The 25,956-nt window shown below is 40.3% G+C and overlaps 1 protein-coding gene across 1 annotated transcript in view; it reads right to left on the bottom strand.

Annotated features, from left to right (window-relative positions):
- LOC132232635 (phospholipid-transporting ATPase ABCA3-like) overlaps positions 1-25,956 on the bottom strand; it is a 323,040-nt gene that overhangs the window by 199,507 nt on the left and 97,577 nt on the right. The window contains exons 10-11 of the mRNA XM_059692030.1: positions 22,900-23,037; positions 11,201-11,318 (exon numbers count right to left, since the gene is read on the bottom strand). Of these exons, the coding sequence (XP_059548013.1) occupies positions 11,201-11,318; positions 22,900-23,037 (256 nt within the window). The remainder of the gene's footprint in view (positions 1-11,200; positions 11,319-22,899; positions 23,038-25,956) is intronic.

Raw genomic sequence — 25,956 nt, 5'->3', positions numbered from 1 at the left:
GTTAGATAATTTATTATCATTTTTTCTTGTTTTTTGAGGTAGGCCTGTAGAGTTATGAATTTCCCTATCAAGACTGCTTTCACTGTGTCCCATAAATTTTGGATTGTTGTGTTTTCATTGTCATTTGTTGCTATGATGCTTTTTATTTCTTCTTTGATCTCTTTGATAACCCATTTATTGTTTAATATCATGCTATTTAGCCTTCAGGTGTTTGATTTTTTTCTATTGTTTTTAATGTAGATTTCTAATTTTATGCCATTGTAATCTGAGAAGATGCTTGATATGATTTCTATCTTCTTGAATTGGAAGAGACTTTGCCTGTGTCCCAATATGTGGTATAACTTTGAAAAGGACCCATGTGCACTTGAAAAGAATGTATATTCTGTAGCTTTGGGGTGAAATGTTTTGAAGATGTCAATTAATTCCATCTAATCTAGTGAGTCATTTAGGATTGATGTTTCTTTGCTGATTTTTTGTTTAGAGAATTTACCCAGTGGTGTTAGTGGGGTATTAAAGTCCCCTACTATGACTGTATTGCTGTCAATCTCTCCCTTGATATCCTCCAGAATTTTTTAATTTTTATCTTTTTTTATTTTTTTTAAACTTTCTTTATTCAGGTATTACAAATGTGTCCTCATCCCCCAATTAACCCCTAACCTCCCCACCCCATACTTTCATACCCCTGTTGTCCGTGTCCATTGGTTTGGCTTATATGCATGCATACAAGTCCTTCGGTTGATCTTTTCCCCTTCCCTTCAGTCTATGTTGTTCTCTATATTCCACAAATGAGTGAGATCATGTGGTATTTTTCCTTCATTGACTGGCTTATTTCACTTAGCATAATGCTCTCCAGTTCCATCCATGCTGTTGCAAATGGCAAGAATTCCTTCTTTTTACAGCAGCATAGTATTCCATCGTGTAGATGTACCACAGTTTTCTAATCCATTCATCTGCTGATGGGCACTTAGGCTATTTCCAAATCTTAGCTATGGTGAATTGTGCTGTTATGAACATAGGGGTGCATATGTCCTTTCTGATTGGTGTTTCTGGCTTCTTGGGATATATTCCTAGAAGTGGGATCACGGGGTCAAATGGGAGTTCCATTTTTAGTGTTTTGAGGAAACTCTATACTGTTCACCACAGTGGCTGCACCAATCTGCATTCCCACCAGCAGTGCAGGAGGCTTCCTTTTTCTCCACATCTTCTCCAGCACTTGTTGTTTGTTGATTTGTTGATGATAGCCATTCTGGCAGGTGTGAGATGATACCACATTGTCCTGTTGATTTGCATCTCTCGTATAATTAGTGACTTTGAGCATGTTTTCATATGTCTCTTGGCTTTCTGAATTTCCTCTTTTGAAAAGTGTCTATTTAGGTCCGTTGCCCATTTTTTGATTGGATTGTTTATCTTCCTTTTGTTAAGTTGTATGAGTTCCCTGTAAATGTTGGAGATTAAACTTTTATCGGTGATATCATTGGCAAATATGTTCTCACATGCAGTGGGCTTTCTTGTTTTGTTGATGGTTTCCTTTGCTGTGCAAAAGTTTTTTATTTTGATGTGGTCCCATTTTTTTATTTTCTCTTTAGTTTCCATTGCCCTAGGATCAGTATCAGACAAGAAATTCCTTCGGCATATGTTTGCGAATGGATTTGTCTGTGGATTCCTCTAGTATTTTTATGGTTTCCCATCTTACATTTAAGTCTTTTATCCATTTTGAGTTTATTTTTGTGTATGGTGTGTTGGTGGTCTAGTTTCATCTTTTTGCATGTATCTGTCCAATTTTCCCAACACCATTTATTGAAGAGACTGTCTTGACTCCATTGTATGCTCTTGCCTCCTTTGTCGAATATTAATTGGACATAGTGGTTTGGGTCAATTTCTGGGTTCTCTATTCTATTCCATTGATCTATATGTCTGTTCTTGTGCGGGCACCAAGCTGTTTTAAGAACAGTGGCTTTGAGGTATAGCTTGATATCTGGTATTGAGATCCCACCTACTTTGTTCTTCTTTCTCTGAATTGCTGCAGCTATTCGAGGTATTTTTTTTTTATTCCAGATGAATTTTTGAAACGTTCATTCCAGATCTGTGAAATATGCCGTTGGTAATTTAATGGGGAGTGCACTGAATCTATAGATTGCTTTGGGTAGTATGGACATTTTGATGATGTTGATTCTACCAATTCATGAACATGGTATGTTCTTCCATCTGTTTATGTTTTCCTCTCTTTTTTCAGTGTCCTGTAGTTTTTCGCATATAAGTCTTTTACCTCCTTAGTTAAGCTTATTCCTAGGTATCTTAATTTTTTTGGTGCGATGGTAAATGGGATTGCTTTTTTAGTCTCCCTTTCTGTAATTTCTCTATTGGTATAAAGAAATGCCTTAGATTTCTTGGCATTAATTTTGTATCCTGCTACATTGCGATTTCATCTATTAAGTCTAATAATTTTTTGATGGAGTCTTTAGGGTTTTCTATGTACAGTATCATGACATCTGCAAATAAGGACAGTTTTACTTCTTCTTTTCCAATTTGGATGCCTTTTATTTCTTCTTCTTTTCTGATTGCAATGGCTAGTACTTCCAGTACTACGTTGAACAGGAGTGGTGAGAGGGAGCATCCCTGTCTTGTTCCTGTTCTTAGGGGAAATGATTTTAGTTTTTGCCCATTGATTATGATGTTGGCTGTGGGTTTGTCATATATGGCTTTTATTATGTTGAGGTATGATCCTTCTATTCCTACCTTGCTGAGAGTTTTTATCAAGGGTGTTGAATTTTGTCAAATGCTTTTTCTGCATCAATTGATATAACTATGTGATTTTTATCTTTCAATTTGTTTATTTGATGTATCATGTTTATTGATTTGCGGATATTGTACCATCCTTGCATCACCGGGATAAATCCTACTTGGTCATGGTGTATGATCTTTCTGATGTATTGCTGGATCCAATTTGCTAGAATTTTGTTGAGTATTTTGGCATGTATGTTCATGAGGGATATTGGCCTATAATTCTCTTTCATTTTGTTGTCTCTATCTGGTTTTGGTATTATGGTGATGCTGGCTTCACAGAATGAGCTGGGAAGTGTTCCTTCCTCTTGAATTTTTTGCAGTAGTCTGAGGAGGATATGTTTTAGTTCTTCCTTGAATGTTTCGTAAAACTCCCCTGTGAAGCCTTCTGGCCCCGGGCTTTTGTTTGCTGGGAGCTTTTTGATGACTGCTTCAATTTCTTCCATAGTTATTGGCCTATTGATATTTCTAGATTCTTTCGGATTGAGTTTTGGAAGATTTTATTTTTCTAGGAATATGTCCATTTCCTCCAGTTTGTCTAGTTTGTTAGAGTTGTTCATAGTATTTTTTAACAATTCTTTGAATTTCTGTGGGGTCTGTTGTTATTTTGCCTCTTTCATTTCTGATTTTATTTGGGTCCTCTCTCTTTGCCTCTTGGTGAGCCTGGCTAGAGGCTCATCAATCTTGTTTAACCTTTCAAAGAACCAGCTCTTAGTTTCATTGATCTTTTTTGTATTGTTATTTTGGTCTCTATGTCATTTATTTCTGCTCTGGTCTTCATTATCTCCTTCCTTCTACTCACTCTGGGCTTTTCTTGTTGCTCTCTTTCTAATTCTTTGAGTTGTAGAGTTAAATGATTTACTATCATTTTTTCTTGTTTTTTTTTTTTTTTAGGTAGGCCTGTAGTGCTATAAAATTCCCTCTCAGGACTGCTTTCACTGTGCCCCATAGATTTTGGATTGTTGTGCTGTTATTGTCATTAGTTTCCAGGATGTTTTTAATTTCTTCTTTGATCTCATTGGTAACCCAATCATTATTTATTAGCATGGTATTCAGCTTCCAAGTGTTTGAGTTTTTTGTATTGTTTTTATTGTAGTTTATTTCTAATATTATGCCATTGTGGTCTGAGAAGATGCTTGGTATGATTTCAATCTTCTTGAATTTGGGCAGACTTTGTTTGTGACCCAATATGTGGTCTATTTTTGAAGATGTCCCATGAGCACTTGAGAAGAATGTATATTCCGTGGCTTTGGGGTGAAGTGTTCTGAAGATGTCAATTAATTCCATCTGATCTAGTGAGTCATTTAGGATTGCTGTTTGTTTGGTGATTTTTTTTTTTCTAGAGGATTTATCCAGTGATGTCAGTGGTGTGTTTAAGTCCCCTACTATGATTGTGTTGTTGTTGATCTCTCCCTTGTTATTTTCCAGGAGGTTTTTTATGTGTTTGGGTACTCCTGAATTGGGTGCATACATGTTTATAAGGGTTATATCCTCTTGTTGTATCAATCCCTTTAGTATTATGAAGTGGCCTTCCTTATCTCTTGTTATGGCCTTCACTTTGAGGTCTATTTTGGCAGATATAAGTATTGCTAACCAGCTTTTTTTTTTTCATTTCCATTCACCTGAACAACCTTTTCCCATCGCTTCACCATCGGTCTATGTGAGTCCTTTGTTCTGAGGTGGGTCTCCTGTAGATAGCAGATATATGGGTCATGTTTTCTTTTTTTTTTCTAATTAGCATATTACCCTTTTATTATTATAGATTACAATTTACGGTTTCTTCCCTTTCTTCCTTCCATTATGCTGTTGAGCCCATTCATTGAGTTTTTTATTTTGGTTATTATATTCTTTTGGTGATAAAATTTTCTTTGGTTTCTTTTTTTTTAATATATTTTTTATTGATTAAGATATTACATATGTGTCCTTGTCCCCACGTTACCCTCTACCCGCCCTCCCCCCGCTCATGCCCTCACCCCCCCCCATTGTCCATGTCCATTGGTTAGGCCTATATGCTTGCATAAAAGTTCTTTGGTTGATCTTTCCCCCTTACCCCTCCCCTCCCCTACCTTCCCTCCAAGGCCTGACAGTCCAATCAATGCCTCTCCGTCTCTGGATCAGTCCTTGTTCATCAGTTTATGTTGTTCATTATATTCCACAAATGAGTGAGATCATGTGGTATTTATCCGCTCTCCAGTTCCATCCATGCTGTGGCAAATGGTAAGAGTTCCTTTTTCTTCTTCCTCTTCTTAAAGAATACCTTTCAGCATTTCATATAATGCTGGTTTGGTGGTGATGAACTCCTTTAGCTTTTTCTTATCCGTGAAGCTCTTTATCTGACCTTCTATTCTGAATGATAGCTTTGCTGGATAAAGTAATCTTGGTTGCAGGTTCTTGCTATTCATCACTCTGAATATTTCTTGCCACTCTCTTCTGGCCTGCATGGTTTCTGTTGAGAAATCAGCTGACAGTCGTATGGGTACTCCCTTGTAGGTAACTGACTGTCTTTCTCTTGCTGCTTTTAAGATTCTCTCTTTGTCTTTTGCCCTTGGCATTTTAATTATGATGTGTCTTGGTGTGGTCCTCTTTGGATTCCTTTTGTTTGGGGTTCTCTGCGCTTCCTGGACTTGTAAGTCCATTTCTTTCACCAGGTGGGGGAAGTTTTCTGTCATTATTTCTTCAAAAAGGTTTTCAATATCTTGCCCTCTCTCTCCTTCTGGTACCCCTATAATTCTGATGTTGGTACGCTTGAAGTTGTCCCAGAGGTTCCTTACACTATCTTCATATTTTTGGAATCTCTTTTCTTTTTTCTTTTTCGGTTGGGTATTTTTTGTTTCTTTGTATTTCAAATCTTTGACTTGATTCTTGGGATCCTCTTGTCTGCTGTTGGATCTCTGTAGATTATTCTTTATTTCAGTCAGTGTATGCTTAATTTCTAGTTGGTCCTTTTTCATGTCCTCCATGGTCTCACTATACTTATTGAGGGATTCATTAAATTTATCGGCGGTTTCCATAAAATTCTTGAAAAACCTTATAAACGTGGCCTTGAACTCTATATCCAGTCATTTGCTTTCCTCCATTTCTGCCATTTGTGACCTGTTTCTTTGTCTCCGCATTTTGGCTGCTTCCCTGTGTTGATAGAGTGGCCTTGTGCGCCAGGTGTCCTGTAGGGCCCAGTGGCTCAGCCTCCCCAGTTACCTGAGGTGGACACTCTTGGTGCACTCTTGGTGCCTTGGTTGTTGTAGGATCACTGGGAGGAATTGACCTCCAGGCCAGTTTGCTGTGAGAATCAGCTGTGTCTGGAGTGGGAGAACTTCTGTGCTGAAGACACCCTTCTGGGGCAAGACTTGCTTCAGTGGGGCTTTGGTGCTCACTGAGTCTGCTCCCCGAGTGTGTCCCTTATGGATCTGAGGGGTTGCAATCTGACCACTGGGTACAGTGGCTCCTGGATCTAAGGAGGTGCTAATTCAGCCTCTGCCTGAGGCCACACAGCAGGAGCCATGAAGAGGCTCAGCTGTGAAGCAATGCAAGCCGCTGCGGGGCCTTGGGCCTTCTCTTGGAAGTTCCGGGTCTGCCTGGCTCGGCTGCAGTTAGGTAATTATCAGTTTGCAAAGGGCCGGTACATTCACATGCAAAAGCCTCTGCCGCAGCCTGGGTGGGGCGGGGTCTCAGGGAATCAAAGGGTGGAGCAAAGAGCTATGGCTGATTCTCCGCCCAGCCCTAAGGAGTCCCGAGTCTCAGTGACCCGATAATTACTGCAAGCACCTCTGAGGGAAAGCCACCCTCAAGTTCGCCCGTTGCCCAACAGTGCAGCTTCTCCTGGTATGAGTCCTGGGTCCCCAGAGACTTCCTGGAACCGGAGTTCAGAGCAGTCGGGAGCTTGTGATTCAAAAAGACAGCCGGTCCTCAGGTGCCACCCACTTTCCGCGTGCGCGCGCGCGCGCGCGCGAGCCGCCGTACCTCTGCACTTCACCTCTGCAGCTCCTCTGGCTCTCCCTGTGCTTTTCTTTCCTTCTAGTTGTAGAATTTACACTCAGCCAGCATTCCTGTTGTTCTAGATGATGTCTCCTCTGTCCTTTGAGGTGTTTTTCAATTGTTGTGGGAGGAGGCAATTTCCCGGTGTTTATCTATGCCGCCATCTTAGTTTCTCATGGGTCATGTTTTCTTATCCAGTCAGCTATCCTATGTCTTTTGATTGGGGCATTTAATCCAATTACATTTAAAGTTATTACTAGGTATTTTTTTTGTTGCCATTTTTATTCTTTATGCTGGTGTTCCTTCTTCCTTCCCTATTTCTTTTTATAGCGTACTGTTTAGCATTTCTTGAATTGCTGGTTTGGTGGTAATAAACACCCTTAGTCCTTTTTTGTCTGTAAAGCTCCTGATTTCACTCTCAGCTTTGATTGATAGCCTTGCTGGGTACAGTATTCTTAAATTCAGAGCCTTTCTTTGGATGCCTTTGTATATTTCATTCCATTTCCTTCTGGTCTGATGTGTTTCTGTTGAGAAATCAGTCAATAATCTGATAGAAGATCCCTTGTAGGTAACTTTCTGTCTCTCTCTGGCAGCCTTTAAAATTCTTACTTTGTCATTGATGTTTGCCAATTTAATTATAATCTGTCTTGTTGTCGTTCTTTTTGGGTTCATATTGTTTGACTCTGTGAGCTTCTTGGACTTGTGTTTTTTCTTACCATTATCAGAGAAATTTTCTGTCATTATTTCTTCAAACAGGTTTTCTATTCCTTGTTCAGTTTCTTCTCCTTCTGGCATCACTATTATGTGGGCGTTGTTTCATTTCGTATTGTCCCAAAGTTCCCTTAGGTTTTCCTCTTTATTTTTAAAGTTTTTGTTCCAGTTGCACTCTTCTTGGGTATTTTTTCTACCTTGTCTTGTGGCTCGTTGATGCAGTCTCTGCTTCTTCTAGTCTAATGTTGATGCTTTCTATTGTGTTCTTTATTGTAGTGATGTCATTTTACATTTCTTCTTGGTTCTTCATTTCCTCTTAATTCTTACACATATTGTTGAATTTGTCTTCCATCCTTTTTAGTGTACTTATGACCATTGGTCTCAATTCTTTCTCTGACATATTGGTTGCCTCAATTTCATTTACTTCCTTTTCCAGTGAGTCCTCCTTTTTTTCATGTGCAGGCTGTTTCTTTGTCTCCCCATGATCGCTCCTCTCTGGATGTCTGGTTATGTAGCTCTCTCTCTCCTGCATTGCCTTAAAGGCACAAAACACAACAGGAAAAGACACAACACCCAGGGCACCAAATACAAACATATTCACAATACCAATAACCCCAAATAAAGATGACCACCAGAGAAAAGTGAATTAGGGGAGAGAGAAGGGTGAAAAAATGATATTGAGAAAAAGATAAGGTGTAAGAGAGGAAAGAGAAAAAAGAAGGGGTAAAATATATGTATATGGGGATAAAACTCCAAAAACAACTAATAATCCAATAAATGCAAAGAAAAAACACCCAGAGATGAATGCAAACAACTAATCCAAAAAATGTAAACAACAAACACCCAAACAACAAACACCCAGAATATGAGGAGGTAGAGTTTATTTCCAGATGGTAAGGTCAAGGAATTGAATGAATGGGGAAATAGCCACAATTCAGCATAGAGGAAGTAAAAAGAGAATGAGTGTATAAGAAGAAAAATAAAAAAACAAATTTATATATAAAATTTTCCCCTTTAGTCTATCTATGTATTCATCTATTATTGATTGGAAAATGAGAATAGAGAGTAGATAGGCTTGAGTTGGTAATTGGAATTAATTAAGCTATTAGTAGAAGACGGGGACAAACAAGGAGAGGAAAAACAGAAAAAAACCACAGTAACAAACAATCAAATAAGAAACAACAAAACAGAAAGAAAGAAAAAAAAGAAAAAGGAAGCAAAACATTTTGGATAGGGAAGAAAAATAAGAGAGAAGTGTGCATGGACTTGGAGCAGAAGAGAGGAAATTAGATATATGAGTAAGATCAATTTTTAATAGGGGTAAAAAAAAAAGGATAGAAAAAAAACTAAAGCATGAACAGGGTAAGAGAAACGGATGAAAAAGAGGAAAAGTGAGGAAGAGAGTATTGGCATAAAGGAAAAATTGAGATAAAGTAAAATAATGGTAAAATAAAAATAGAATGTAGAACACTAATCCAAAAAGAAACTAAACTAAACTAAAACTTTAAAAAAGGTAAAATAATAGTAGTAATAATAATTAAAAATAAATATATAATAATAAAAAAGTAAAATCAAGTGAGAAAAAATTTAGTTTCTTAAGTAAAATGTAAAAAATAAATAAAATAAGTGAAGTAGTGCAGGTTGGTCACTTCCTCTACTGTTCTGTTTGGCACATCTGTTTCCTGTCAGATAGTCAGCACAGTGTTGAAGTTCCCTGTGATCCACTGCTCCTGTGTCATAATCCACAAATTTGTTTTCAAGCAGGTGGGATCTATTTGCTCACTTTGTTTCTCCCTGCCTTCCGTTGTATTTACAAAAGAGTCAATTTCTGACACAACCCCTGGGTGGCAGCATTTGTGTATTAATATCCAGGACTAAATGGCCCCTCTACACAGTGTTTAGACTCTTCTTTCCCTGCCACACTTAATACTCGGTTGGAGGAATGGACTGCCCCAGAGCTGGTTTCCTGCTTGATTCTCCTTATTCTGATCCCCAGTTTCCACAAAAACAGCTTTCTCCTGCAATTTTGGTGAGTGTTTTTAATTGGAAGATCCTCTGTACTGGACTTAGCAAGCAAAAGCAAGGAGGTAAAAAAAAAAAAAAAAAAGAAAGAAAAAGAAAGAGAAAGACAAAGGGAACTGTGTCAACTAGCATCTGTTTCTCCTGGTACTGTGCAGCTGGTATAGAACCTCAGGCTTCCTTTCTAGGCACAGATTCTCTCGGCTGTGGGCTTATATCTAGAGTCTGCTTCTGCCAGCAGCCCTGTGGACCCCCTTCCACTTTAGAGGGCTACACTGACCCAAGGACCATGGGTTTGGTGGAGCGCAGTCTTCCTCTGAGACTCTAGATCCCATTGTGTATGTTTCTCCCTCCAGCCTGGATCCCAGATCTCACCTCTCTCTAGGCCAGTGGTTCTCAGCCTGGGCTGCACATTAGAATCACCTGGGAATCTTTTTAAAATCCTGATTTCCGGGCCTCATCCTCCAGAAATTCTGTTTCTTCGTTACTCATGTTGTGGCCCCACCCCATAACAAAGAAACAGAATTTACAGAGGATGAGGCCCAGAAATCAGGATTTTAAAAAGATTCCCAGGTGATTCTAATGTGCAGCCAAGGTTTAGAACCATTGCTCTAGGTGATTGATCTCTGACCTTTCTATCCATGGGTTGCATCACCAGCTGTGTTTAATTCATCAATTCCAGGTGGATGTTATTCAGTTCAGCTGCTCCTTCTATCTGCTCTGTGAGAAGGCGCAGTGCCCATCCGCGTATTGTCTCCACTTTGTCTTCCCCTGTAAAACTTTTTAGGCGCCCATGGTTGGGGAGGCTGGAGTCTCGGTGTTTGTGGGTTCACAGCTGAGGCAACTGGTCCCTGGGCATTGTGGTTGTTAGGGTCCTGGGAGGTATCCAAGGTCTCCCCGGTTGAAGGTAAGGCTGGGCTTCTGATCACAGCCGCTCTCCCCTTCAAGATGGTGCAGTCTCTGCAGCAGAGCTGGCCACTCTGGGAGAGATTTCAGCAGTAGTAGAGGCTGCCCGGCCAGGGGAGCCTGGTCCACCAGTCCCCAACAGTCCTATGGAATATAGCTGTCCCTCACTCACAAATACAGACACTCACCACATGTTAACACACTCTCCTTTTGCTCTCTCACTCACACACTATCTTACAGCCTACTGTCCCATCAGCAGCCATCTTCCAGATGTGATTTGACCTTTTGATTATTCATCCAACTTTTGCCATTAAATTTCTTTTTTATCTGATCTAGTTGTACAGATGACCTCTGCTATTGAGCCTCCTGGTCTTTGCTTATACCTATAATATTCTTCTTTCTTTTCCTTCATAGCTTTTTATATGTTGTATTTGCCTCAGATTGATGTCACTTCCCTATTCCTCATCACTATTCTATTGGGTGAATGGTATACTACATATAATATCTATCATCTTACTTATGGTGTTAGTTTCAAGTGTTTTTGTCTGTATTTCCATCAGAGTATAAAATTGAGTGTAATGGCCTTGTAATCATCTCTGTATTGTAAATTCCTAAAAAATAATTATATATAAAATTTATCATTGAATAAATGAATAAAATGTTTTACATCAAATGAAGCATCTTGGCTGTAAATAATTGAAACTGTAAGAACACTAAAGCTGAAGTGACATACTCAACATCACAAGTTATTGATTGATTTACAGTCTTAAAAGAAACCTGACTTCTGCTCTGGACAGAGCTGAATACATACCTGTGAGAATAGACAAGGTGAGACTTTTTCCTGCCCCATTTTCTCCAAGAAGAATAGTGATCTGCCCCTTATATAAATTCAAAGACATGTTGTTTACTGCTACGTTGGCACCAAATTCCTATGAAATAAAAGAAAAATAACTTGATACCTGTTATTTTTCATTTGTGAAAGACAAATGCTCATATCCTCTATTCTTAGAACAATGAACATTATATAATCATATATAATGATATTTTGAACAAGAAACAATATTTGCAGGTGCACTGAGTTTGTATATTAGTCAAAGTAAGTATAAAGGCACAGGGGTATGTATATTTATCTATATTTGCTAATAAAAATGAAGACCTCTTTATATTCTATCTATAAAGAGTGTAATATAGTATTTATGGGCTTATTCAACTGTATTAAGACTCTAAATATTTATCCAGTCCTTCACAGAACATGTTTGAAAACTTTACTAAAGTGTCTTTTGGAAACTTCTAATATTTCAGTCTGAAATTAGAAATCCTGTGGTTCCTAAGAGCTCACTTAGATGAATCTAAACTCATCTGTTGGTTCCTCTAATTGAAAAATTCTAACTAATAAGAAAACAGAGAAGGCAATTTCGGGGAATGCAGTTCATGGGTTTTCTTTTGCAATGTAGGAGACACCTTAGAAAGAGGTGCTAGTGTTGGCAAATTGACAACACTAGGAGAGTGTGTCTACAAACTCTGGGTTTCTCAATAGTAGCAATCTAGACCTTTATATTAAAGAATTTTTTGTTTTGGAGGGCTCACCTCTAACCTGTAGGATGCTTAGGAGCTTCTTTGGTCTCTACCCTGCAGATACCAGTAGCACTTCTCTCCTCATCTGTCTTTTCCTTGGTTATGATAACCAAACTATCTCCAGGTATTGTTATAGACATTTTCTGGATGGATATAATTATCCCCAGTTTAAAATGAATTTTCTAGGGAAACTAGTTTTCTCCTATGAATTAATTTACCTTATTGATGTCGATAATACTGTTTCATTCATAATCTTTTCAAAGCTATAGCTCTATATCTCCAAATGTCTACCAGAAACATAAGTTTAAATATTTATAAATATTTCAAATTCATTATGTCTAAAACTCTGCTCATTATCATGTCCTCAACTTATAGTCCTCAACTGTACTCCTTAGGTCAATGAATGACCCCAAAATTCACTAAGATGTTCAAACTGGAAACCTGAATATAACCCTAAAATTCATTGCTGTTAACCACTGTAGGCAATAAATAATCAATTCCAATTAATTCAAAAACTATTTACTGAATGTCTACTGTATACCAGGCATTGTTCTATATTTTAGAATTACATTTAGAAGTAAGTGATACATAGTTCCACCTTTAATGAAGCTTTGGTAAAGGAAGGCAGAAAAAAGCAAAGGTACATAAAATAATTATGAATTATGATCAACATAATAAATAAAACAAAGGGCTTGAAAAATCCACGGTGTGATGGTATTGCATGTGAAACAAATACTTATTTATAATAGATATTTATAATAGATATCAGGCAACAAAGGTAATGATTCTTGAGAATTGAACAGAAAATGCCCCAGCATAGTTTCAAAGCAAACACAGATCTGAATAATGCAGACAGAGACTAAATCCAATAATTTATTCTGAGAGTCTGGTGAGGAGAGAATATTGAAGAAAAGACAGAGCATGCCGAGACAAACTTGGAGATCAAAAGTGGGGCCCCCAAGAATATTCTCGTAAGAAATGATCAACATATGCATGTGAGGAAACTGCCTGAGAAAAGAAAACCATGTAGGGTTCAGAGGAAACAGTCCTTGAGACTCATCTAGGACCAGGAAGGTTGCTTGTTCCCACAGCCAGACTAGAACATTTTAAGATCTACAGAGAAGTGAGTAGATTACACAGAAGGATCTTGCCTTAATAGTGGGAAACAATTAACTTTGGACTAAGCAAAATAGACATAAAATATTCAAAACATTTGGAAGTAACTTAATTCTTCCAAAACCAAATTTCAGGTGTATTTCAAGAAATACAGAAATGCCCAAGACCCTAAAATGTAAAGAAGCAGAAAAATCTGGCCCATAATGACAATCAATCAATCGAAATAAAACTAGAACTGACACAAATGTTAAAATGAGCAGACACATTTAAATGATTATTATAAATGTATGTCATCTGTTGAAAAAGTTAAGATATTGACAATATTTAAAAAACAATAGAGTAATAAAGGCCATATATGACAAACCTACAGCCAACATCATACTCAATGAGCCAAAACTAAAACCATTTCCCCTAAGACCAGGAACAAGAGAAGGATGTTCATTTTCACCACTCTTATTCAACAGAGTACTGAAAGTCCTCGCTACAACAATCAGACAAGAAGAAGAAGAAAAGGCATCCAAATTGGAAAGAAAGAGGTAAAACTCTCATTATTCATAGATGATATGATATTGTACATAGAAAATGTGCTGTGCCAGCACAGCCAAGGGTTCGGTGAGCCTGGGGCAGAGGGGTGGGGGCGGGGATGGGGGCAGCGAAGGATTAAAGAAAAGACAAAGAGAATATAGCTGGGGCTCGGTGGATCTCCTGTGCCTGGATGAGGCCACAGAGAATGATCCAGCCAGCAAGCTGAGGCTTTATTTTATAGTCAGAGAAAAACAAAGTAATGGTCAACATGTGAAACAATTTTTTTCCATTTATAATAGATATTTATAATAGATATCAGGCAAGTTACAATGTTTTTGTGAGTTTCACTTGTTTTGGCAGCACTTGCTGCACCTCCCACAGCCCATTAGCTACCTAGGAAGGAACTAGGGAGGGCTATAAGGTTAATTAAGCTAAGAGGGCTCTGACCTCCAAGCTGGGACTTGTTTGTGGCTCTGCCACAGGTCAATCCAAGGCTTAACTCTAGAGCTGCTCCCTACAGAAAACCCTAAAGACTCCACCAAAAAACCACTAGATTTAATAAAGGAATTCAGCAATGTAGCAGGATACGAAATGAGTACCCAGAAATTAACAGCATTTTTATATACCAATAATGAATTCTCAGAAAGAGAAACTAAATAAACAATTCCCATTTACCACTGCAACAAAAAATTAAGACACTTAGAAATAAACTTAACCAAGGAGGTTAAAATGCTTATACTCAGGAAACTATGTAATATTAAAAAATGAGATATACCAATAGACATGGACAACAGGGGGATGAGAGCATGAGTGGGGGGGGGGAGTTAGGGGTTAATGGGGGGGATGAAGACACATTTGTAATACCTTAACCAATAAAGAAATTAAAGATTTAAAAAATGAGATATAGGAAGATATAAACAAGTAGAAAAATGAGAAAATAATTGGGACTACATAAAAATAAAGAAGTTCTGCACAGAAAAAGAAACCATTAATAAAATGAAAACAAAGCCCACTGTATGGGAGAACATATTTGGCAATAATACATTTGATAAAGGGTTAATATTAAAAATATATAAGGAACTAATACAACTTAACAAAAGGAAGACAAACAATTCAATTAAAAAATAGGCAAAGGACCTAAATAGACACTTTTCCAAAGTGAACATACAAGTGACCAGGATGTAAGAAAAAATGCTCAAAGTCACTAATTATCAGAGAGATGCAAATTAAAATGACAATGAGATATCACCTCACACCTGTCGGATTGGCTACCATCAACAAATCAACAATGACACGTGCTGGTGAGCATGTGGAGAAAAGGGAACCCTTGTGCACTGCTGGTGGGAATGCAGACTGGTGCAGCTATTATGGAAAACACTATGGAGTTTCCTGAAAAATTTAAACATGAAACTGCCATTTGACCCAGTGATTCCACTTCTAGGAATATATCCTAAGAAACCTGAAACACCAATCAGAAAGGATATATGCACCCCTATGTTCATAGCAGCACAATTTACAATAGCTAAGACCTGGAAACAGCCCAAGTTGCCCATCAGTAAATGAGTGGGTAAAAAAAGCTGTGGTACATTTACACCATGGAATACTACACAGCAGTAAAAAAGAAGGGCCTCACCCTGTCTGGTTTTGATAGAGCATCGGCTTGTGGAATGAAGGATCCCACATTTGATTCCTGTCAAGAGCATGTACCTCAGTTGCAGGATCCTCCTTAGCTTGGGCCCTGGTCGGGACACGTGAAGGAGGCAACCAATTGATGTGTTTCTCTCACATTGATGTTTCTTCTGTATTTCCCTCTCTCTTCCACTCTCTCTAAAAAATCAATGGGGCCGAAACCGGTTTGGCTCAGTGGATAGAGCGTCGGCCTGCGGACTGAAGGGTCCCAGGTTCGATTCCGGTCAAGGGCAGGTACCTGGGTTGCGGGCACATCCCCGGTGGGGGATGTGCAGGAGGCGGCTGATCGATGTTTCTGATTCTCTATCTCTCTCTCCCTTCCTCTCTGTAAAAAATCAATAAAATATATATTAAAAAAAAAATCAATGGGAAAAGTGTCCTGGAGAGACCTGGAGAGCATTATGCTAATCGAAATAAGCCAGTTAGAGAAAGACAAGTATCACATGATCTCACTCATATGTGGAATTTAATAAAACAAAATACATCCAGAGACATGGAAGCATGGAACAGACTGTGGAATGGGAAGGTAGAGGGTCTGTGGGTGGGTGGGAAGAGATCAACCAAAGAACTTGTATGCATATGTGCATCACCCATGGACACAGACAATAGGGTGGTGAAGGCCTGGGGCAGGGGGCGGGTTAGAAGGAATCAATGCGGGGGGGGGGGGGAGGGTATCTTACTGTATCTAATACTTTCAACTATAAAGATTTAATTTAAAAACACACACACAAAAAAACCCAATACAGTGACATCAGAAAAATGGTGGCATGAGACTTCCCCTTGTTCTCTCCCCTTGAAGTTAAAACAAGCAGAACAGCTGTAACTCAACAAAGGATTTCCTGCCTACTACACAAACTTGTCTGAGAGATCTGTGCTTCCAAACATCTGAAGTTGATAGAGTGAGAGCAAAGCAAAGAGGAAGAAAAAGAGAGGAGCTAAGACTGTGCAAATGACAGACCAAAGCTCACTGTGGGTCTCTGGACAGGCGGAGGAATCAGGTTGCTGTTAACACTCCCTTCAACTGGGAGAAGCAGGGAGAAACTACAAGCATTCCTCCGGGAGTGGTCCACATGCACTGTGGCTGAACCCAGTGACCTGAGCATGAATAAAACACTGAGGTATGGTCACAGTTGTCTGGCAGTCGCCATCACCAGATAGAAAAACAAAGTCACAGAGCCAGGCTGCTTCCCTTCACCCTCATAGAGCTGGCATCAGGCCTCAGAAGAAACTGTAGCAAAGGGGTTGCAGAGCACATTATCTACAAATCTGAGAATTGGAACAACAGAAATATTTTTTCCCTGGGTGATAGGTGTGTTCTGTGGCTAATCCCAGGGACAAGCGGAGATATAGAGGGGAGGCTATGGAGGTCTTCCAGTTACCATTACTGGGATAAAAAAGCCACATAGGCACCATCCAGCTTCCAAGCTCATGCCACTCCCACCTCAGGAGGCTGCACTGCCAGTAGCAGCTGGCTGCAGAGGATAGTTCTGGAATTTCATGGGTCTGGAACCTCATTGCCCACCACATTCCCAGGTTCGATTCCAGTCAAGGGCATGTACCTTGTTTGCAGGCACATCCCCAGTGGGAGGTGTGCAGGAGGCAGCTGATAGATGTTTCTCTCTCATCGATATTTCTAACTTTCTATCCCTCTCCCTTCCTCTCTGTAAAAAATCAATAAAATATATTTTTTTAAAAAGAAAATATAATTGGTATAATTTCGATCTTTTAAAATTTGTTGATACTTGTTCTGTAACCCAATATATGGTCTATCCTTAACAATGTTCCATATACGCTGGAGAAGAATGTATAGTTTGATATTCTGGGATAAAATGTTCTGTAAATGTCAATTATATCCATTTGGTCTAGTGTTTCATTTAAGGCCAATATTTCTTTATTGATTTTTCTGTTTGATTGATCTGTCTAGAGCTGTCAATGGAGAATTACGGTCTCCAACTATAATTTATTTTGACCTGTTTCTCCCTTTAGTTCTGTAAGTAGCTGTTTAATATATTTCAGTGTTCCCTGATTGGTTGCATATATACTAAGAACTGTTAAGTTTTCTTGATGTAGTGTTCCCTTTATCATTATAAAGTGTTCATCTTTGTGTCTTATTTTCTTGAAATCTGTTCTGTCAGATATAAGTATGGCTACACCTGCTTTTTTTGTGTGGATTTTTTTTTGTTTGGAGATTCATTTTCCACCCCTTTACTTTGAATCTACCTTAGTCTTTGCTGTTTAGATATGTCTCTTGTAGGCAGCATATGGTTGGGTTATGTTTTTTCATCCACTCTGCTACTCTGTGCCTCTTTACTGGTGAGTTTAGGCCATTTACATTTAGGGTAATTATTGATGTATGAGGATTTCCTATAGCCATTTTATCTTTTGTTTTCTGGTAACTCTGTGCCACCATTGGTTCCTTTCCATTATGCTTCTGTCTGTTTGGTGGATTCCATATATCTTTCCTCTTTTTTAAGCAGTATGTCCCATTTTGGGGACCTTTGTGTATGGTTGCCATTAGGTTTATAAAGAGTGAAGTTGCATGTATGCCATAGTTTTTTCCCTTTTGAGTGCACCTGGTCTTCATCTTTCTTTGCCAGTTCATACCTTTCCCCCTTCCCCTTGTATGTTTTTGTTGTCACAAATTATCCCTATTTATGCTGTAAGTTTTTTGGTGACCCTACTCATAGTGGTGTGGCTTTATATCCTTTGTTTCAGGTAGAATAACTCCCTTGAGTATTCCCTGCATTGGAGGTTTTCTAGTAATAAAATGCCTCAACTTCTATACATCTGGGAATATTCTTATTTCTCCTTCATATTTAAAGGATAAGTTTGCTGGATACATGCATGGTTGGTAATTTCTCGTTTTTAGACGTTTGAATATTTGGTTCCACTCTCTCTGGCTTGTAGAGTTTCTGTTGAGAAGTTGGGTGACATTCTGATGGGTTTTCCTTTGTAGGTCACTTCCTTCTTCGTCCTGGATGCTTTGAGGACTTTTTCTTTGTCATTAATTTTTGACATCTTCATTACCAAGTTCCTTGGAGAGGGCCTCTTTGGATTGAGGTAACTAGGTGCTCTGTTTGCTTCTTGGATTCGAGGATTTAGTTCTTTCCATTGATTTCGGAAGTTCTCACATACTAGTTGTTTGAATAGACTCTCCATTCCATACTCCCACTCTTCTTCCTCCACTATACCAGTGATTCTGACGTTACTTTTTTTGATGGAATCAAAGAGGTCTCATAGAGCTCTTTCACATTTCTTTATTCTCAGGTTTCTCTCTTCTTCCCTCTGCATCCTTTCTTGATTCCCATCTTCAATATCACAAATTTTCCCCCTCTAATTGGTTGGTTCTGTTTTCTATGCTCAACAACTCACTCTTAAGTTCTTTAAATGCTTCATTTCCACGATCTCTGGTAGATTCTTTTTTAAAATTTCAATTTTCTTGCAAAAATACTTTTTGTTCATTAATTTGTTTTCTCAATGCACTGAAATGCCTGTCAGCATTTTCTTGCATCTCATTGAGTATTTTCAGAACTGCAATCTTGAAATTTCTGTCATTCATATCACGTAATTCCATGTGCTCCAGCCTATTTTCTGGGGATTTTTCATTTTCTTTCTGGTCATCATCTTTACCATGGTTATTTATGATTTTCACTGTTTTTTGTTTTCCCATTTATCTCTGAGGTGGTCTTTCTACTCTGTTCCAGTAGATGGCATTGATTCACAAGATTTTTACCTTTGTGGCCTCACAGTTTTGAGCCTCCATGGCTTCCGTAGGGCTATACAGCCTTTGCTGCTTGGGGTGAGGTTTGTTTTTCCCTCATTGTAATGTGACCCCTGCCCTCCAAGGATCCAGCCCAAGCACCCCTTCTGGAGTCCAGTCACAGAGGGAAACTTTCTACTGCAACAGCTCTGGGCCTACAGATAATACACTCCTGGAGCCAACTCTAAGGGCAACGGGAAGTGAGTTTTGGGAGTCTAATTAGTGGCAGGGCTCTGTGATTTACTTTCTCTGTCTGAAAGACAACCGCCAGGCCTAGCAGTGGGGAGCAGCTCTGTAGGGTGGGCGTCTGCTGACCCACTTTTTGCTCCTGCCACTCAAGCATGCAATTCAGACCTTATTCACAGTGCGCCCATGGTTCAGACCCTGCCCTCTCTCATTGCCTGTGTGCGTATGACCACACAACTCTGCAACTCCAACAGACACTGTATGGGACATTAAAATAACTGGATAACTAGTGGCCAAAAGTTTTTCAAATTTTATGACAACAATAAACCTACACATTCAAAGCTCAACAGACCCAAAGGACAAGAATAAAACTACTACCAAGAAACATCATTATTAAATTGCATAAAACCACTGCTAAATAAACACCTTAAAATCTTCCAGGAAACAATGCCTGTGAATAGACAGTGGAACAACATCTTTAACCTAATATCCTATATGAGTGACAATATCTTTCAAAAGCAAAGATAAAATAAAGACTCTTTTAGACATAGAAAATATGAAGGAATTAATCACTTAGCATACCCGAATTAAAAAGAAAAAATGTCAAAGATACTCTGTGATGCAGAAGGAAAATTATACCAGATGGAAATCTAGATATAAACAAAGAAATGGAGAACACTGTAATTATTAAGCACACTGGTAATTATATATCACATTGTCCTCAACTTCCTTAAAATATAAATGGAAAATCAAGAACACTGGTAACAAAATATTGCAGGTTTTATAATATATGTTTAAGTAAAATATATGACAATAACAGCATGAAGGGTCTGAGTATAAAAATAAAAGTATAACTGATGTAAGGTTATTATACTACTAGGGGCCCGGTGCACAAAATTCGTGCACTGGGTGTGTGTGGGGGGAGTGTCCCTCAGCCCAGCCTGCCCCCTCTCACATACTGGGAGCATTCAGGCATTGACCCCCATCACCCTCCAATCGCAGGATCGGCCCCTTGCCCAGGCCTGACACCTCTGGCCTAGGCGTCCGGCTCGGGCAGCGGGTACCTGCAGTGGCAGTGGGGGGCGCCGCGATTGCGCAAGCTCTGCCCCTGCCCCTGCAGGATGCCTCTGGCCTAGGCGTCCGGCCCAGGCAGCGGGGACCCACAGCTGCAGCGGCCCCGCGATCGTGGGCTTCGCTTTAGGCCCAGGCAAGGGGCCCCTAGCTCCTGGGACTGCCAGCTTCGACCGTGCCCATCTCCCATCACTGGCTCCACCCCTACTTTCTGCTATCACTGGCCAGGGCGGAAAAGGCACCTGATTCTCCGATCATGGCTGGGGGGCAGGGCAAAGGCGGCCCTGGGGCCGCCTTTGCCCTGCCCCCCAGCTCTTAGCTCCCCCCTGGGTTTCCAATCACTGTCAGTGGCAGGGGGCTTCTTCCTGCTTTCCCTTTCGCCTCCCTGCATTGTGCCTACATATGCAAATTAACCGCCATCTTGTTGGCAGTTAACTGCCAATCTTAGTTGGCAGTTAATTTGCATATAGCCCTGATTAGCCAATGAAAAGGGTATCGTCGTACGCCAATTACCATTTTTTTCTTTTATTAGTGTTGATACTAGAGGCGCGGTGCACAAAAATTTGTGCACTCGGGGGAAGGGGGGGGGTCCCTCAGACCGGCCTGTGCCCTCTCGCAGTCTGGGACCCTTTGGGAGATAATGACCTGCTGGCTTAGGCCTGCTCCCGGGTGGCAGAGGTGCAGCCCCTGGTCGGGCTCAGAGAAAGGCCGATTGGGGAGTTGGGGCGCCGCCCCCTGTCATGCACAGAGGACGGCGGATCTGGAGGTTGCGATGCGACCCTCAGTCACACTCAGAGTAGGGCCGATTGGGGGGTTGGGGCACCGCCCCCTGTCACACTCAAGGCAGGGTCGATGGGGAGGTTGCGGCGCCACCCCCTGTCACGCACAGAGCAGGGCCCATCAGGGGGGTTGGGCTCCATACCCTGTCATGCACAGAGCAGGGTCAATCAGGGGGTTGGGGAGCTCCCCCCTGTCACTCACAGAGTAGGGCCGATAGGGGAGTTGGGGCACCACCCCGTCACACTCAGGGCAGGGCGGATCAGGGGGTTGGGGCGCCGCCACTGTCATACTCAGGGCAGGGCAGATGGGGAGGTTATGACTCTACCCTGTCACACACAGAGCAGGGCCCGTGGGGGGCGGGGAGGTTGGGGCGCTGCACCCTGTCACACACAGAGCTGCAGGGCGATCAGGGGGTTTGGGCGCTGCCCCCTGTCAGGCTGATCCTGGTGCCGGGAGGCCTCGCGGCTCTGCTGATCCCGGTGCTGGGAGGCATATTACCCTTTTACTATATAGAAAAGAGGCCTGGTGCATGGGTGGGGCTGGCTGGTTTGCCCTGAAGGGTGTCCTGGATCAGGGTGGGGGTCCCCACTGGGGTGCCTGGCCAGTCTGGCTGATGGGCCGAGGGCTGTTTTCAGGCTGGGACTGAAGCTCCCAACTGCTCCTTTTTTTCTTTTTTTTTTCTTTTTTTATTCTGGGCCAGCTTTAGCTCTGAGGCCTCGGCTGCTAAAAACAGGTTTCTGGCCTTTGTTTACCATCTGTATTTGATAGAATGTTGCGGTCCAGCTGGCTGAAGCCCCGTTGAGTAAAGCAGGTTTCTGGGTTTTTTTTTAGCTTCTATATTCGCAACATAGTTGCTTAGAGTTGCAGCTGAGAGGCCAGCAAGTCAGGCGGGGAATGTTGGAGTTCTCAGTCACTGAAGCAAGCAAGCCTCCCTGTTCGTATCAGCTGCCTGGCTGCCGGCCGCCATCTTGGCTGCCAGTTAATTTGCATATCTCAGTCCTACTCTGTGAGTGACAGGGGGATTAGCCAATGGGAAGGGTAGTGGTCGTACGCCAATTACCATGTTTCTCTTTTATTAGTGCAGATGTGAAATGGTTCCATTTGAAGGAAGACTGTGATAAGTCAGAGTTGTATAATGTATCAAAGATAAACAAGTTGAATACCAAAACAAAATTATATAGAAAGGGAGATATAATGGAATCTCAGGAATAAAATCAGTAATTCAGGAGAAGGCAAGAAAGAGGAAGAAAACAAAGAGTATATGGTAGAATTAGAAATCAAATTAATGCTAAATGGAAACCATACCAAAAATATAAATAATCGCATTAACTGTAAATGGCCTGAAATACAAAATAGTATGAAATGTAACCTGTAACTGAAAAATTAAAAATGTAAATCGCCTCAATTAAAAAGCAGCAAGAATCACATTGAATAAAGAGCATGCACTAACCAAATGTTTATATACGTATATAAAAGTGTCCTTCAATTATAGACACAAATAGGTAAATAGCAAAAGAATGGGGGAAATATAACAGGCAAACATAAACTAAAGGAGAAGCAGAGTAACTCATCTCTCCTATGGACCCTGGCACCAGGGCTGCCCATGGACCTTAGCACCTTGCCCAACCATATGCAGAGTCTGGCACCAGGACTACCTGCCTATGGATGCAAGTACCTGGCCCACACATAGAGCCTACTAGTTAGCTCATTTACGGATGCTGCCATCTGGCCTGCCCATGGTCCCCTTCAACTGACCTGCCCAGGACCTCTGGGCAGGGATAATAAAGGATTTGCCTTTGAAATAATACCTTGTGCAAATGTTTGATCTGGATACTTGCCACCAAACCAGTTGGTTCAGCCTCAAAATATTTGCTTTGAGTTCTTCCATAGCCTTTCATGTCTTCCTCTTTCCTTCTAATTCTTGGAGGGCCATACCAGTATGAACGCTACAAAGAAAGCCAAAATGTAATTACCAAAACATGCATTAAGAAATGAAACACTCCATTTGAACAGACCTATACATGTAATGCACATGAATCAGTGAGCAAAACCTCCCTACAAAGAAAAGTTGAGCAGATGGCTTCACTGGTGAACTCTACCAAACATTTAAACAAGATTAACAACAATTCTTCTCCAAGTCTTCCAAAAAGTGTAAGAGGAGGAAACATTTTCTCACTCATTCTGTGAGCTCAGCATTACTCTGACACCAAAGCCAGGCAAAGGTATCATGAAGAAAGAAACTAGAGACCAATATCCCTTATCAATATAGATAAAAAAAATCTTCAACCAAATGCTAGCAAACTGAATCCCATAGCATAGCAAAATGATTATACATGATGATGATCAAGGCGGAATTATCCCAGGAATGCAGGTTCAACATATGAAAACCAATCAATGCAATATATTGCATTAATTGAACAAATGGAACAAACCATATAAGTATGGGAGATAGCAACATCAATCAATGGGTTTGACAAAGGGTTTCATGATTAAAGACACTCAGGAAACTAGAAATAGAAGAGGACTTTCTCAAAATGACAAGGGCATATGTGAAAACCCAAATCTAGTATCATACCAAATGGTGAAAGACTGAAAAGTTTTTCTTTAAAATTAGGAACAAGCTAAGGATATCTCCTTTCATTTCTGGTATTTACTGCTACACTAGTTTTAGCAATGAGGTAAGAAAAAGAAATAAAGGGCATCCAAATTGGAAAGGAAGAAGTAAAACTATCAGTATTTAAAGATGACATAATACATATATTTCCACACATAGAAAAAGCCCAAAGAATCACCATTACACATACTACTAGAGCTAATAAACAAATTCAGCAAAGATACAGGATACAAGATTAACATGCAAAAATCAATTGTGTTTTTATATACCATCAATGAACAATCAAAAAAAGAATATTAACAATTTCATTGCATCTGACAGAGTAAAATAGGAATAAAGTTAACCAAAGAAATAAAAGAGTCACTACAAAACCTTGGTTAAAGAATTCAAAGACATATAAATAGAAAGTTCATGCCCTAGTTATTTTGGCTCAGTGAATAGAGCGTCGGCCTGTGGACTTAAGGGTCCCAGGTTCGATTCCCACTCAGGGCACATGCCCGGGTTGTGGGCTCCATCCTCAGTAGGGGGCCTGCAGGATTTTCTTTCATCATTGATGTTTCTATCTCCCTTTCCCTTCCCTTCCCTTCTCTAAAATTAATAAAAATATATCTTTAAAAAGTTCATGAATTGAAATATAATATTTTTCATATGGCAATAATATTTAAAGTAATCAACAGACTCATTATAATATTCATGAAAATTCCAGTGGCCATTTTTGCAGAAATAAAAAGCAAATCCTCAAGTTCATATGGAACTATAAGGGCCCTCTAATAGTCAAAACAATCTTAAAAAAGAAGAGAAAGGTTGGAGGACTCATACTTTCAGATTTCAAAACTTATTATAAAACTACAGTAATCGGAACAATATTGTGCTGGCTTAAATATATATATATATATATATCTCAATGGAATAAAATTGTGGGTTGGAAAATAAACCCATACATCTATGGCCAACTGATTTTTATCAAGGGTCCAATGGGGAAAGCTATGTTTTTCTAAGAGTGGTGCTGGAACAACCAAATATTCACATGCAAAAGAATGAAATTGGATCCCTACCTCACACTAAATAAAAATTAACTCAAAATTGATCCAGGAATTAAATATAAAATATTGAACCACCAAACCGTTAGAAGGAAACATATGGGTAAACGTTGGATTTGATAATGACTCTTTAAATAAGATACCAATTTCATAAGCAACAAAAGGAAAACTAATTGGAGTTAAGAAAAATTAAAACATTTTGAAAGGACACATCAAAATAATGAAAAAAAAACAGTCCATAGAATGGAAGAAAATATTAATAAACCATACTTCTGATAAGGATCTAGTGTTCAGAATACATAAAAAGGAACCCAATTAAAAATGCACACAGGACTAACTAGACATTTATCTAAAGAATATTTACAAGTATATGTAAAGGTCTCAGCATCATTAGTCATCAGGGTAATGTAAATCAAAACCCAAGATACAACTTTATAACCATAAGAATCTACACTAATAAAAGACAAACATGCAAACTGACCATACCTTCACTGTGCCTTAAGCAATGCCCACCAGCCAATCAGAGCGACTATATGCAAATTAACCCAACCAAGACAGCGGCTGGCAGCCACGGAGCTGGAGCAAGCAGGAGGCTTGGTTGCCCCAATGATGGAGGAAGCCAAGCTTCCCGCCTGCCGTGGCGGCTCTGAGCTCCACTCAAAGCAACAAAGTTTCAATTATAGAAGATAAATAAACCCCAGATTCCTGCTTTCAGCCAGCTATGGCCACTGAGCTGGAGCGAGCAGGAGGTGTGGGTTGCGCCTGGTGATGGAGGAAGCCAAGCTACCCTCCCACCCGTCCTGGACGGCTCTAAGCTCCTCTCAAGGCTACAAAGTTTCAATTATAGAAGGTAAATAAATCTCAGAATAAAAAAAGAAAAAGAAAAAAATGAGAGGCTGGGATCTTTCATAGCAGGGGGGCTTGGCCAGCCCAAAAATGGCCCTCAGCCACTCATCCAGACTGGCCAGGCACCCCAGTGGGGACCCCCCACCCTAAAGGGGGTGTGGCCAGCCTGAAAACAGCCATCAGCCCCTCACCCAGGCTGGCCAAACCTCCATGGAGTGAGGGTCCCCACTGGGGAGGTGGCATGACCAGCCTGCAAACAGCCATCAGCCCCTCACCCAGGCTGGCCAGGCACCCCAGTGGGGACCTCCACCCTGAAGGGGGTATGACCAGTCTGAAAACAGCCATCAGCCCCTCACCCAGGCTGG

The sequence above is a fragment of the Myotis daubentonii genome, chromosome 4 (genome assembly GCF_963259705.1).
Source record: "Myotis daubentonii chromosome 4, mMyoDau2.1, whole genome shotgun sequence".
Classification (NCBI taxonomy): Eukaryota; Metazoa; Chordata; class Mammalia; order Chiroptera; family Vespertilionidae; genus Myotis; species Myotis daubentonii.
Note: the sequence above shows the minus strand (reverse complement) of the source record. Positions and strands in the feature narration are given on the sequence as shown.